Below are 15,032 nucleotides of genomic sequence, written 5' to 3' on the forward strand. Positions count from 1 at the left end.
CCCCCGGCTGTTGCTACCACATGCACGAATGGCCAAGGACTTGCCACTCCACGAACGATTGTCATGATATTTTGCGCTTGGGGACTGGCATATGGAGTTACGGGATCGGTTCTTTATTTGGATTATGCCAACAAGGTATCTATAATTTGGGTGTTGGGCGCTCAAGACTTAGTAGGCACGGGTAAGGCATGGTAACATCAACTATGGGATATGCTTGAGAGATGCTCTTCCACTTAGTAGGTACTGGCTTATGCATTGCGCTAGCCAGATAATATCTGACCTGACAGAGCGCGCGCGTAAAGGGCATGGTCTTGCTGAAGGAGCCAAATACCACAGGATAAACAAACCCCTTGAAGCTGCCGCTACCATCCACGATGATAGGCTGACAGCTGCATTGCTGAGTCATCAGCAGCTGGCAGCTGGCACCTGCTTCCCATGTCACTCAGTACCCGGAATACATTGGTTGCAGCCAACATTCGCAAACATCTGCCTCCACGGACTGATTATTGCTCAGAAATTTGAACCCAGATAAGTCTAGAATGAAATGAACATATGTAGACTTTCCAGTATTTCTTTTCATCCTTTTTTTGAAAAGAGTTGGTCTCGAGTTGCTGCAGGCTTGAGTCACTGCCTTGAAGCTTGAAGTTGCTTAGGCGGGTAATGCTCGCTACTTGCTTGCTGCAAAAAGCACCAAAAAAGCACCGACCTGCAAACCCCACCACCTAGAATTCACAGAATTTAATTTTTTGACCCCTCGCCTTCACTTTGCCTGGCAAAACCCACTTCAACGTAGTGAGTAGCGACATTATCCTACCACGACCTGCCCCATCCTGCCCATCGCGGCTTTCTCACCTCTTGACATTACGTCCTCTGCGATCCCCAATTACCGACCCGATTTAATTTTTTTTCGAGAAATCGGCAGGACCGCCAACATGTCGAAATTCTTTGCCGGTGGCGACAGCTCCAGCGAGAGCAGCTCCGACGAGGAGGAGCTCTACCCGAGGAGGAGGAAGAAAAAGCCACAGGGAAAGGCCGACGACTCTTCCGAAGAAGACTCTGACGATGATGATGATGAGGACGAGTCCGAGGAAGACTCGGATGATGAGGGTGCCGGCAAGACGGGTGCGTCCCGTTTCTTGCGCGGCGATTCCTCCGATAGCGAAGACTCCGACGAGGAGCGGGTAAAGACCGTCAAGAGCGCAAAGGACAAGCGCTTTGGCGAGCTCGAGGCCATCATCAAGGCCATCGACAACGGGCGCAAGATCAACGATTGGGGCTCCATCTCCAGCGGTAAGCACAGACCCGGCCAGCCAGGCTGCTCCCGCGCTGAAGTCCTATTGATGACTGACTAACATGGATGCGCAGAGTTCGACAAGTTGAACCGACAAGCACCCAAGATTGGCGAGGGCAAGCAGATCCCCAAGGTCTACATCAAGGCCCTGGTGGAGCTCGAGGACTTCATGAACGAGACGATCGCTAAGCAGAAGGTCACCCCCAAGAAGATGAACGCCACCAACGCCCGAGGTCTCAACGCAGTCAAGCAGAAGGTCAAGAAGATCACCAAGGACTACCAGGACCAGGTCGACAGCTTCCGCAAGGATGAGGATGCCTTCATGGAGTCGGAGGACGAGGTCCCCGAGCCCAAGGTTAAGAAGTCCAAGCCTACCGATCTTTACCTGGACGAGACCACAGCTGCCGAGGCCGCTAACGATGATGGCTTCGCTGCTGTGGGCAAGGGAGGCAAGGTCCTCCAGTTCACCCCGAGAGTATCCTGAAGCACTTGCGGGGTATCCTGGAGTCGCGAGGAAAGAAGAACACCGACAGACTGGAGCAGATCAAGATCATGGAGAAGCTCCTCGAGGTGGCCAACACCCCTACCTGTCCCTGCGGGTGCTTCTGACCCTCGTGTCCGCCCGATTCGACCTCAGTGCCGGTTCCACAACGTCGACGATGCCTCTGGATCAATGGAAGGCCGCCGAGAAGGACCTGCAAACTCTTTTCGAGATTCTCGAGAAGAACAAGGACCACATCGTCATTGAAGGCGCTGAGGAGTGGGAGGATGACGACAAGCCCCCTACCATTGGCGAGGGCGAGAAGTATCTCAAGGTTCCCGGCAGCATTGTGTCCTACGTCGAGCGCCTTGATGACGAGCTCACGCGATCCCTGCAAGCCATCGACCCCCATACGTCGGAGTACATTGAGCGCCTGAGCGACGAGGGCAACCTGTACAACACCATCTTCAAGGGTATGCTGTACTACGAGCACCTCCAGAAGGACTCTACTCTCCAGATTCCCCAAGACAGCGTCAACCGTATCGTTATGAGACGGTTGGAGCATGTCTACTTCAAGCCCGCGACGGTCGTCAAGATCCTCGAGGAGAACGCTTGGAAGAACGCCCCTGCTGACGCCGAGTCTGCCGTAACCCCCGCGTGGCGGATGCTGATGCCACGAGCCTCCTGAACGTCCTCTGCAACTACCTTTTCACTAACAGTGAGGGCATCATCCGTGCCCGTGCCATGCTGTGCCAGATTTACTTCTTGGCCCTGCACGACGAGTACTACAAGGCACGCGACATGATGCTCATGTCTCATTTGCAAGAGTCGATCAACAACTTCGACGTCCTGACCCAGATCCTGTACAACCGCACACTCGTCCAGGTCGGTCTTTGCGCGTTCCGCAAGGGCCTCGTTTACGATGCCCAGAACACCCTGCAGGAGATCTGCGGCAGTGGTCGCCAGAAGGAGCTGTTGGCTCAGGGTGTCATGATCCAGCGCTACAGCCAGGTTTCGCCTGAGCAGGAGCGTCTGGAGAAGCAGCGCCAGCTGCCCTTCCACATGCACATCAACCTGGAGCTGCTGGAGTGCGTGTACCTCACCTGCAGCATGCTTCTCGAGATTCCTCTTCTCGCCCAGACTGGATCATCACCCGACATCAAGAAGCGAGTGATCAGCAAGACGTACCGCCGTATGCTCGAGTACCACGAGCGTCAAATCTTCACCGGCCCTCCGGAGAACACGCGTGACCACGTCATGCAGGCGTCGCGAGCACTGGCTGCCGGCGAGTGGAAGAAGTCAATCAACTTTGTCCACAGCATCAAGATTTGGGATCTGATGCCAGATACCGAGGGTATCAAGACGATGCTCTCCAAGCAGATCCAAGAGGAGGGTCTGCGGACGTACCTCTTCACGTACGCCCCCTTCTACGACACGCTGTCCGTCTCCACTCTGGCGACCATGTTCGAGTTGGAGGACCGCAAGGTTGCGGCCATCATCAGCAAGATGATCAGCCACGAGGAGCTTGCTGCTGCTCTTGACCAGGTCTCCGCCACGGTCATCTTCCGTAAGGGTGTTGAGCTGTCGCGCCTGCAGAGCTTGGCCCTTACCCTGTCCGACAAGGCGGCTGCCCTCATCGAGACCAACGAGCGCACACTGGAGCAGCGCACCCAAGGCACAGCCAACGCGTTCGATCGTAGGGGACAGAACCAGCGTGGCGGACACCGGGGAGGCCGTGGAGGCCGAGGCGGCGGCCGCGGTGGTGGCGGTAACACGGGCCCTAGACAGGCGGGTGGCACGCAGTTCACGGGCGGCGCCCTCGGTGCGGCGGTACGGGGTTAGAATGGGACCATTGTTTTCTCGTTTGTATGTAATGCATCAGGAGTCACTAAGGATTTGCCTTTTTCGAGTCAAAAAGCATGGGGGTGAGGCCGGGCGAACGAATCTGCAGTGTTAGCCAAAGGCCCCTTTCCAGGCTGGTATGGATGGTCTAGAGCTACCAAAAGAATTGACAGCTCGTTTCATGATATACGTTACACATGTTTCTTTTCCCCCCATGAGTCCTGGAGTGACTATTACCATGTAGTGTGATGAGATGCGGTATGCTGAGAACCTAACATAGCTAGGTGGACGGTGACTAACGTCGAATATAATTTTATCGTCCAGATGTATCAACTCTTGTTCATATGATATATGTAATCCCAACGGTAGTCCCTCCTAGAACAATCACGACTATTCACGTCTGTTGGGTGGTTTCAGACTCGAGACACGCTCGAGATGGCAGAGACGCAGACTGACTCGACTGAATAATAACCGCGCGGGCAGTCTTCCATTTCTCTCCGCTTGGGTTTGGGTAAGTACCCCACAATGCCCGCCAGTCCGCCACCTATCCCCCACTAAACCAAAGGCCCAGGTCTCAGAGCAGTGATTTGCAATAGCTGACTTATACACAGAAATCCGAAATCCTCAACCAACCCGGGGATCTAGCATTGAAGAAGGTAAGGCGGCAGAGGTAGGTTAGAAAAAGTTGAGTTTTTCCCTTTCTACTTCTTCCCATGTGTATCATACAAAATCCCTATTTAGAGAAATAGAACAGGACGATTTCCACTTCCTTGCCTTCATTGTCGCATTCCTCGTCTTCCTTGCTCCCTCCTCCATATGCTCTTATCGCGACGGCTCCCACGCCTCGTAGCATCGACACTACATCTGCTCCCCCTCTTTCGCCAGCAGCAATACGCGGCCGTCGCTTTCACGGCGCTCAACGCGGCAGCGACGAACCCATTGACGTGCCCGGCAACCGCCACGCCCACCTCGACGATCTCCGGCCCCGCGAAATCGCATCAACGGCAACAAGCCTGCGCCATGTCTTCCTCCTCAGCAGCCGCCGCAAATGGTGCGACCGAGCAGTCCCCTACCCTCGCCGGAACGGCGCCCGAAGAAACCTGCGCGGCGACCACGACCAAGACAGAAGAGAAAGAAGAGCAGAAACTGCCCCCGCTCTCGGCCGCCGAGTTCCGGGTGTACAACCGCATGGCCGAGCACATGGACATGTTCCACGCGCACTTCCGGCAGAGCTGGAACCTGCTGTGGAGCGCCGCGACGAGCGGGAAGCGGCCGGCGGGCATGTCGATGCGGTCGTTCATCATGGAGGGCCTACAGTTCCTGCAGTACCTGACCGTGCACCACGACATCGAGGAGACGCACATCTTCCCCGTCTTGGCCAAGAAGATGCCCGAGTTCAAGATGGGGACGGGGAAGGGCAAGGGCGCCGCGGAGCTGCTGCGGCAGCACAAGGAGATCCACAAGGGGATGGAGCTGCTCGAGGCGTACTTGATGCAGTGCCGCTCCGGCGAGGCGGACCTGGAGATGCGCGTGCTGAAGACCAAGATGGAGGGGTGGGCGGATGTGCTGTGGACGCATCTGGATCAGGAGGTCAAGACGCTCGGGGCGGAGAATATGCGCAAGTATTGGTCGCCGGAGGAGATGAGGAGGTTGCCTATGTAGATGATGCATGGGAGAGAGAGTAACATACTGCGATGTACAGAATACGATATGCTACGAGGCAACTATGTACCTCTACAGTACTTGGGTCGTTCAAGACATGTTTTACTACCCTTATTTTAGAGTAAGACAATGTGGGAAATATAGGCAGGCGCCAAGGGAAACACAGAGGATGAGATATAAATAGGCGTCCAGGTATAAACGAGAATTATTCAAGATGATATCATATTTCAAGCGTACATTCTCCAAATACGTAGTAGAGTTTACCAGTCTTTGTCCAATCAGTCACCCTTCTTTAGGTGATATATATTCTCGTCTAGATCTGCCCCTCCCCTTCTCATATTTCTGCCTTCTCCCCACCATCAACCTAACCCTAGTATCCCTCCTTCCGGCTGACCTGGTTCACGAGCTTCCTCCCCTCGCTGAACCGCTGCAGGTTCAGCTCGAGCACGTCGGCGATGCGGTGGCCGAGGCTGTTGGACATGGCGCTGATGTGCGGCGTGATGATGAGGTTCTTCTTGCTCCACAGCGGGTGGCCCTCGGGCAGCGGCTCCGGGTCCGTCACGTCGACGGCGGCGCCGCGGATCCAGCCGGCGTCGAGCGCCTTCATCAGGGCGTCCGTGTCGAGGATGGGGCCGCGCGCGATGTTGGTCACGAACGGTTTCACCACCACTTGTCCTTGAGGAGTCTGGCTGTCTTTGACGGAGGAGAGCAGCTTGAGCCGCGCCTCGGAGATCAGGCCCCGCGTGCTCTCGGTTAGCGGCACGGCGATCACGAGCCAGTCCAGCCCGGAACCCAGGAACGCATCGATGTCGGCGTCGTCGGTGCCCGAGTACCACGCCGAGGGGAACTCGCCGTCCGGGTCGCCGGTGCCGGGGACGATGTAGCCGTTGTCGCGCCGCGACTCGGGCGTGGGGCGCGGGTGGTTGGTGTAGGCCACCACGTCCATGGCGAGGGACTTGGCGATGCGGGCGACCTGGCGGCCGATGCTGCCGTAGCCTAGGATGCCTCTGTGTTTGCTTGTAAGTCTCTGTAAGAAGGGAAGGGGTGACTCCATAATGATAATAATACTAACACTCGCTGCTTGACGCCGTCTTGCATGCCGTCTTTATAGGGCCATCCCTGATGCCATTTACCCTGGCGCTGCAGGTCTAGGAAGTACGGTACTGCGAGAAAGCAATCAGATATCCATTGTGGAGTTCATAGTCGAAAAGGAAATAAGGGGATGCTTCTACCAGCAAGACAGACATACGTTGATGATTCAAGGCGAGGAATGTGCCGATGACCCATTCGGCGATCTGCGGTCTGTTCGTGTAATGTCAGTCGGTTTTAGCTCATGAGAGAGACATGTATCACTCGTCCATCACTCGGTCCGTCCCGGCCGGCCCGGTCCCGGTGAGACAGACCATTGAGTGGCCAAGCCAATTGCGTGTGACAAGAAACAGAGGTAAGCACAGCCAAAAACAGTAAACAGCCAAACAAACTCACCCGTGAACGCCATTCGTAGTGCACACCGCCACTTCCGTCTCCTTGAAAATGGGCGTCTGGTTGATCGGGTCGGCGCCCGCGCTCTGGAGCTGGATGTACTCGAGCCGGGGCGCCACGTCCGGGCTCGGGAAGACGGCGCCGCTCAGCAGGAGCGTGGTGTGGGCCCAGTCGAGGTCCTGGGGAAACGTGCGGTCCCGCCAGGTGTCCTGGTCGTGCACGACGATCCGCAGGCCCGGGTGCGCCTGCTCGACGCGCCGGCGCCAGACCGAGCCGGGCTGCAGCTCGGGGAAGCGGGACACGTCGGTGAGGACGAGGAGCTGGTGGCCGTCGAGGCGCTTGTTGGTGTTGGTGTTGGTGTTGGTGGTGCTCTCGGTGACGGTGACATCACCATTGCTGGTGGTTCCGCCCCCTTCTCCGCCGGAGGAGGAGGCGAGAATGTCGCGGATATACATTTTGCGTGAGTTGTGGGGGATGGATATATGTGCTCATATGAGTATGTGTGTGTGTTGTGTTATTCGCTGAGAAGAAGAAGACCGAGTCACGAAACAAAAGCCAATCCAGAATGCCACCGCACCTTGACGACCCCTCAACGCAGTAAACTGTAGATAGATAGATAAATGTGCAGTAGTAAGTTGCCAAAACAGACTTGGCTCGAGTGAAAGATGAGACGAAAGCTCTCCTATCAGTTACAGCTCCTCCGTCACTTCCAGGAACCGTGGGGTAGTAAGACGCGGCCCCATCCTATCGATCGCCGGGGGGTCATGCTTAATAATAGAGCTCAACTGCTGCTATCGGGCCAATCGGGAACCAGCCGGCCCCCCGCCGGGACGAATGGCACCATATTGTGCAATACCGCCCTTACATCCCTCAAGTTTGGATCAATACACCCAGAGCCACGTTGAAGTCAAATGAAATATATACCATACCACCTACCAAATAAAGTGTAATTCAATGATACGTAAGAACGCGTGCATCAGAGGTGTGTATTAGATTGAAGTGCAAGGCCCTAAGCAATCGGAGATACAACATGTGGTAGGGATGGCTGCCAGGCTCCTGGTGCTCTTGATAGAACCAATCTATGCCCTCAACACCAAACAAGCCAACTGCCGAAGGATCTCTCCAAGCGAGCCAAGTTGATCGCTGATAGTTCCATGCACCCTGAGAGAAACTGGCATTCACCCTCAGCTGAGGTTAAAAGCCAATGCCAAGTCCAGTGATGGTATATAAGTATATTGGAAGACAGGACGATGATCAGTCTACTTCAAGTGTAGTTGGCACGGAAACGAGACTTTCCAGTCTCTGAGGCTCGCATCTTTATTTCAACTGCTGATGCCAGGTATCTTGACCATAGTGGATTAACTCCGGCCCTGGATTGTTGATCAACTCTCAAGTATAATAAAGCATATATTCTTCTGTATGAAATATTTGCACTGTTACTAGTCTTGGTATAAGTAACTAAACGAGTAGGCTCATGACTTAGATATTGCCCATATGTTGTTTTCCTCACGTCCCTCTTCTCCTTCGTTTGTGACGGTTTCACCTATCACGCGCTTCTAAAAAGAAAAAAAAAGAAAAAACTGTGAGCAATGATCAAGGGACTGGGAGGAGGGTAGAAAACATGTCAGAGCTTTTGATATGCCGTCACTTACGCGGTATTCATATTTGATCATTGGTATTAAGTCACCTAGAAAGAAGCATCTATAAAACCCAGAATCGGAACTCTTAGATCACCCTCCCTGGCAGTTACTTTAAGAAACGACCCCGAAGATCGACGATAATAAATGTATACATCATGAAGAACCCGTTCATAAATCTCATTGCCGCATCCCTGGCTACTATGGAAAGCATCGGCGCAGCAGCGGTACGTTATTATTGTCGTTAACTTACTTCCCACGAACCCTCCTCGATGCTTGCTTGCTTGCTAATGCCTTGCCGAATGTTCTAGCCCAATCACCCTCTCAACGGCCTCAAAGCACCAGGGAATAACGCCACCATGAACACCACCACGCTCCTTGAGTCCCGCGAACAAGTAAGTCGTTGAAACCCCCACCCGCTTCCCTATTCACCCTTTATGTACTATATACACAGCTCCACCATTGCTATGTATCCATACCCGTCCTCCCCACAACCTACAACTAACCCCGTTTCCTCCCCCTCCACCCCAGGACCCCCGCGGCCCCCTCTGCAACATCCCCGGCTACCAAGCCGCCCACAAATACTACGCCTACGACGCCATCCAAGTCCTGCGGTCCCTCAAAGACACCTCCGGCAACCCAGCCCAATGCACCGCGGGCCCCGGCCCGCGCCACTGCGAAAGGGTCGCCTGCGAGTACGTCGCCGCCATCTGGTTCTGCAACGACAACGCGCAGCCCAGCACCGTGGCCTGCGCCACCCTCGCCGACTACGCCCAGGCCGTCTACGACCGCTGCTCCTACTCCCGGCACAAGCACGACTGGACCCAGGGCCAGCTGTTCGACGTCGGGCCCGGTCCGGGAGGGAGCGGGGGCTGGGGCAACGTCGTTGTCGGGTACGATGCGTGTTGATTTGATTTCGGGCAGGTAAAGGTAGGGAACGTGTGCGTCACACACTTTTGAGGCACATCATTATTCGTTTGCAATCTATTCTCGAGATATATATGTCTGTAAATGTAGATGGAATTAGAAAAAGTACACAACGCCCAACCTTATGTGTTGCTGAAGGGGGTATCTCCAAGTATATGATGAGTTATTTCAGTACATGATTGTTGTTGAAAACCAAAAAGCCAAAAACCAAAAAGTTATTTCCCGTTTCCTGTGCTGTGCTGTGTCTAATATCCATCCAACCATCCAACCATCCAACCACCAATGTGTACCTACCCTAACCTAGCATAACCTGATCTCCCTTTCCTAAACGCCGTGCTGCTATGATCTGTGGGGTTCAAGTTACTAATATATCAGTAGTAATAGTAGTAGTAGTAGTAATAATAGTCCTTCGTAAGAAGTAATAGGAAAACGTCAGTCAGTCCGCTCGACGTTTAGATGCTGTTCCCCGGAATCCATGATGCTGAGAGCCTGTTTGTTTACCAATTCCCCAAATCCAATCCCTCCATTAACTGCCGATACTCGTTCGGCGTCATCCCGGGCGAGATATTCCCCGGCCCCGCCGCCGCCTCCTCCACGTGCCCCGGCGAGTCGATCTTGATCTGGTAGTGATGATACTGCTGGGGCGTCATCTGCTGCTTTGGCGTTTCGGCCATCGGCTCTCGCTGTTGCGTCTGCGGCGGCGGCGTCATCATCCGTTCCTGCTGCGGCCATTGCTGCTGCTGCTGTTGCTGTTGCGGCGGAGGCGTCACGTTCCGTTCCGGCGGCGTTATCGTCGTCGGGTAGTCCACCGAAGAGAGCGGGCCGATGTAATCCGACGAAGACGACGACCCGAACGGAGACTCCTTGAACGGCGACTCCCGGAACGGCGACTCTTCGGCAATGGTGTACGTGCCCCCAATAGTCGGCGGCTGAACCGCCACCGGGTCGTTCCCACCTCCACCTGGCGTATCCCAATCCCACGATGTCATGCTGGCACCACCATAATCCACCGAAGGCAAAAAGGAAGGAGGGGCAAGATGTGGAGCAGCAGCAGGAGCCGAAGAAAACGTAGGCAAAGGCGGCCCCGAAGCCGCCACGGACAACGGCGTAAGCGTAAAGGACCCCGCGCTCGCCGTCCGGAAGTGCTGCGACGCCGCCGAACTCCGCCTCTGGTGCGACAACGCCGACGTCGGCGCTAGGGTGCTCCTCATCGACCCCACCGAGCTCCTCCGCGACCCCGCCGCGCTGTAGTCGCCGCGCGCCGCCGGCTTGGACCACAGCCACATCGGCAGCTCGTCGTCCTCCCAGGCGTCGAGGTACTCGTCTTCGAACTCGAGGCCCATGTTCATGGGGTTCTCGCGGTTCCGCTTCAGAATGTCGGCGAGCTTGCGCGCCTCGGTGTCCCAGTACGTCTGGAGCCATTCCTGCATCTCCTTCAGGCGCCCCTCGTCCGACTTGGACAGCGGCTTGAGCGAGCCGTCCTTCTTCGTCTTGTGCTTGCTGTGCAGCACGTCCAAGAAGACGCGCTTCTCCTCCTCGAGGGCGTACCGCCGGTCCGCCTCGCACAGGGGGAACGAGATGATACGGTAACTCACATCGAGCGCGCGCACAATCTGCGACAGCTGGTGGTGGTTGAACTGGTTGTTCTGCAGGTCGAACATGACGAGCCCCTGATTCGCCGCGAGCACGCGGCACAGCTCCGTCATGTCCTCGGCTTCGCCGATGTTGTGGTTGCGCAGCCGCAGTTGCCGCAGTGTGCTGTTGTGCTTGAGCCCGCCCAGCGCCGCCGACAGGCCCCAGCCCATGTGGCTGTCTTCGAGCTTGCCGCTGTAGCCGGACAAGTCCAGATATTGCAGCGTCGTGTTACTTTCGAAGAGCTTGGACAGCAAGTCCAATGTTTTCGGGCTAGCGCCTGCCGGGGAACCTGTCCCAACGAGACTCAGAAATTCGATGGTGGAGTTATTGGTAAGCGCCACCAGCAGCTTGTTGAAGTTCTCTTCAATATCGAACTGAACCATGTTCATGTGAAGGCGGTTCGGTCCCTCGTTACCTTCGATTAGATCGATCCAGTCCGTGGATCTTTGCTCCAGAGGGTTACCGTTCAGGTGAAGGTGCATGTCTCTGCCACTTCCGACGCCGCAGATGATTGCTGTTGCTGTTTCACCATCAATGCCGCAGTTATTAAGAATTAGATGCTTCAGTCCATTGGACTCTTCGGTCTCCATGTATCGTAGTAAGCACGAGATGGTGTCGAAGTTGGCCTATAGGAATGGTTAGCATGTTTGGCCTGGTAGGGTAAGACTGGGATACTACACACCTTCCATCCAGATAGATCAAGATACTCCAGGCGCCATACATTCGACTGAAGTGAGTTGGTCCAAGGTTGAAACAGCGGCCCATCCAGACCTCCCTTAAGACAATAGCTGAGATCAAGATGACGTAGTTTGGGTGTTTCGTTGAGTGTTTGAGACGCCCTGGACGCGTCTAGTCGGCCGAAGTTGTTTGCGAATTCCAACGTTTCCAAACTGGTACGCTGCTCGTGTATGGCCTCCCAGACGGAAATCATGGCAACCTCATCGAGGTCACAGCGCGAGAGGCCGAGGCACCGTATGAGGCCTGCATAGTTCTGCAGCGTTTGGCCTGGATTTTCTTGTCAGCTAATTTGGTCTGTGGCAATGTTGCTTGACATGATAACTTACAAAGATCTGAGACGTCAGTGGCGCTCATAGGATTACCATTCAAGAATACGGATTTGCACCTCATCTGCAGCGATCTCAAGAGGAGGACAATAGGTGGAATGAGATCGCAGCCCCTGTTCCGTGGGGAAGATGCTTCCGAGGCACCAGAAGCAGCGGCTACGTAACGACCGCTCAAAACCCCGTTGAAGTTTACCTGCCTGACCGATTCCGACGCCAGCATGAGACCAACAATTTCCTGGAATAGTACAGGAGAATGCTCCATAATTTCGTATTCATCACGAGTTAGACTACGTTTACCTAACGCGGGGTATTAGTTTAACTGAACCTCACAACACTCATGACGATAAGGAAGCATATGGTAGTTACCTGTCCGAGAAAGCCAAGGCGTGGGTTCGAGGCGTTTCGAATTGTCGTACATGTTGGAGAGCGCCGAAAAGTCGACGCCGTCAAAGTTCAAAGACTTGAAGTAATCATTAAAGCGCAGGGCGCGGAAGACGGCCAGAAGCTGATACCCACTGTACTTCAACATTCTCTTTTTCGGCCGCAGGAGCTGGAACTCGGGAGAAAACCGTGCGCTTTCCCAGTTCACCTTCCAATCGACGGACGGACAATGGTATCCTTCGAGGAAAGCTTCCAACGTCCTCTTAAAGCCACCGTAGTCTTCGCCCTCCGGAAGATGGATGTGGTCTGTTTCGCCGTCGACAAAGAAGATCTCACGCCGGGTCCATAGCGGCCATGCAGGCTTGAGATGAGTGTCGGCCTTGAACAGCTGTGAGATGATGCTGCGGTGATGCCTGCTCGACAAGCCGATCTTCTTAGGTGAATCCAGGGGCAATCTTGGAGCGTTCAGCTAAGGTATCATCATACTGGGAGGCTAAAGAAAACTTACCGAAAGATGAGATCGAATCGCTCGTCGCCTAGATGAGCATTGACTTTGGACAATGTCACCAGGCCGAACCGAACGATGTTGGGATTCACCCGTTGGCCAGTCGGCGATTTGGAGAACTGGGCGAGCATGCAGACATTCTTGCCCAATGCCAGGTAGAAGGAAGAGTTGTCCCTCCACCCTTTCTTGATCTCACCCGAGCCGGAAGTGGCGCGAGTATACGGATGCCGCGGTATAACGGGGAATATCTCCGGTCGTACCATACCCTGCTGTAGGCTCTGGGCGGACAGAATCTGAGCAAAATCGGCCTCGACATCAGACGAAGTATGATCATCCAATAACCTCGTTCTCTGCTTAACCGCCAGGCGAATGTGCTTCAGCCACTCATCTCTCTCCTCGGGCAGGTTGAAGTCCAGCTCGGTGCTGGTGAAGGTGGAACCGTCGATGTTGTCTTTCCACCACACCTCGATCCCGAAGGAGGGTTTCGTGCCCTCGTCCCTGAAGGCCGACACCACCATCTCCAACGGGATCTGCAGCTCGGAGCCGTGCTTACTACTGCTTCCGGACGCCAAATCTCTGAGCGAGAGGACCGAATCAACAGGCGAGAGACCACTCTCAACGCCACTTGGAGGAACAGACAGCGTACCGGATAGCTGGGGGAACTGGTCCAAGGCGGCATTGCGACTCTTGAACCTGAGGAGCGTCGCGGTCGTGAGTACGAGGAACTCCTTCTTCGTCTTCAGGAGCCCCGACTCGTGGTGCAGGCCGCCGGCTTTGATGACGCCGACGAAGTCGCCCGAGATGCTGGTGCCCTGGCTGCAGCTGCCACACGGGCTGGTGGGCCGGGTGGAGTCGGAGCCGCGCTCCGTGTAGTCCTGGGACGAGGCCTTGGAGTGGGCGCGGGCCAGGCTTTTCGCCTGCTGATAGCCGTAGGAGGCCGGCGTAACCGCCGATAAAGAAGAGGTAGAAGGCTCCGAGGCGTGGGTCTTGCGGAGGGTGGTGCGCTTGCGCTCGTGCGGCGGGGGCACCGCGAGGGAGCTGTCCGACGAGGACGCATTGGAGAGCTGGGAGGAAGAGGAAATGCTCAAGGTCCGGAGGGCCCGGAGCGGAGAGCGGATGCCTGAGAGGGAGGGTCGGCGATGGCCTTTTTTGCCATCGATGATCTCCTGCGCCGCATTCTTAGGCGGCTCCGCGGAGGGTGTGGCGGAGCTGGTCTTGGGTCGCCCCTTTCCTTGGTATAATGCGCGTTCCATGGTGAGTGAGTGAGTAAATGAGTGTGAGTGTTGGTTGTGGAAGGTCCCCGGTAGATCATCAATGCCGCCGGGGGGGTCTCGGAAATGGTGGTATGGTATGTTTGTTACTTGTCAAAGTATGTCTCTCATAGAGACCCCATCCTCTCTAGTAAGAAGCTAGGTTAGATCCAGCCAGCGTTCACCCAAAAAGCGAAACCTGCCAGAGAACGCGCATGGACAGTCCGTCAGAGTAGCGTCAGTTGGAATCAGGCGATTGATTGCAAGCTCGCGCTGCTGGGATGCGCGATGAGCCTGGACGGCGTGTGGTGAGATTTCGATGATATGTCGAGATAAGGTACCGAAACAAGAGTGCCACGATCTGCTTCTCAATTGGAGGGGTCCCGCTACTTTACGAGACCATGCCGTGTTGGAATCTTGACAAGTCTTGTTTCTCACACCCTCTGTCCAGCTCAATGGTGCATCTGGGCTAAAATCTGCTCGGGTACCAGGAATTAATTAGTCTCGATTTGGGCCGGTGGTGGTTCAAGAGTTCGACAAAGACAGGACAAGCGACAACCTGTTTTCAAGCAACGGCGGAAGGGCAGGATTCATTCAATGGGCAGAAGCGTAGAGGCCAATTAGGAGCCTCGCGGGGTTCAATTTGCCCTTCGTTCGTCTCTCTTCTCTCCTGGCCCGCGACCAGGGGGTGGCATTGGCAGGCATTGGGCCTTTTTTCGAAATGCGCCCGCCCTGCGCCAATCAGCGTCGTCGGTCTGGCCGTACCCAGCGAAAAAAAACAACGCCCCTATTCCCCTATCGCCAGCACGCAGCGCTAGAAGGTAGAAGCTCTCCAGCTGGCTGCCCACTCACTGCTCCCGGCGCCGAGGTCTGCC

General features: G+C 55.3%; 5 protein-coding genes across 5 annotated transcripts; 3 read left to right on the forward strand and 2 right to left on the reverse strand.

Annotated features, from left to right (window-relative positions):
* Positions 1-932: 932 nt before the first annotated feature.
* Positions 933-3,614, forward strand: PG997_005286 (eukaryotic translation initiation factor 3 subunit 8 protein; the record flags this gene model as incomplete). The annotated part of the gene is made up of 4 exons (XM_066809601.1): positions 933-1,290; positions 1,366-1,766; positions 1,825-2,429; positions 2,492-3,614. 4 exons carry the CDS (start codon positions 933-935, stop codon positions 3,612-3,614), a joined length of 2,487 nt encoding a protein of 828 aa, XP_066673219.1.
* An 816-nt stretch (positions 3,615-4,430) lies between these two features.
* On the forward strand, positions 4,431-5,276 carry PG997_005287 (uncharacterized protein; the record flags this gene model as incomplete). The annotated part of the gene is made up of 1 exon (XM_066809602.1): positions 4,431-5,276. The coding sequence occupies one exon, from the start codon at positions 4,431-4,433 to the stop codon at positions 5,274-5,276; it is 846 nt and encodes a 281-aa protein (XP_066673220.1).
* Positions 5,277-5,646: 370 nt separating this feature from the next.
* PG997_005288 (uncharacterized protein) lies at positions 5,647-7,213 on the reverse strand (the record flags this gene model as incomplete). The annotated part of the gene is made up of 3 exons (XM_066809603.1): positions 5,647-6,353; positions 6,526-6,578; positions 6,762-7,213. The coding sequence occupies 3 exons, from the start codon at positions 7,211-7,213 to the stop codon at positions 5,647-5,649; spliced, it is 1,212 nt and encodes a 403-aa protein (XP_066673221.1).
* Positions 7,214-8,553: 1,340 nt separating this feature from the next.
* Positions 8,554-9,304, forward strand: PG997_005289 (uncharacterized protein; the record flags this gene model as incomplete). Its single annotated transcript, XM_066809604.1, has 3 exons — positions 8,554-8,622; positions 8,707-8,790; positions 8,927-9,304. The coding sequence occupies 3 exons, from the start codon at positions 8,554-8,556 to the stop codon at positions 9,302-9,304; spliced, it is 531 nt and encodes a 176-aa protein (XP_066673222.1).
* A 515-nt stretch (positions 9,305-9,819) lies between these two features.
* Positions 9,820-14,160, reverse strand: PG997_005290 (uncharacterized protein; the record flags this gene model as incomplete). The annotated part of the gene is made up of 5 exons (XM_066809605.1): positions 9,820-11,583; positions 11,640-11,962; positions 12,022-12,318; positions 12,388-12,857; positions 12,911-14,160. The coding sequence occupies 5 exons, from the start codon at positions 14,158-14,160 to the stop codon at positions 9,820-9,822; spliced, it is 4,104 nt and encodes a 1,367-aa protein (XP_066673223.1).
* Positions 14,161-15,032: the final 872 nt, after the last annotated feature.

This window comes from Apiospora hydei, assembly GCF_038363865.1.
Source record: "Apiospora hydei strain CBS 114990 chromosome Unknown utg000004l_segment0_segment0, whole genome shotgun sequence".
NCBI lineage: Eukaryota > Fungi > Ascomycota > Sordariomycetes > Amphisphaeriales > Apiosporaceae > Apiospora > Apiospora hydei.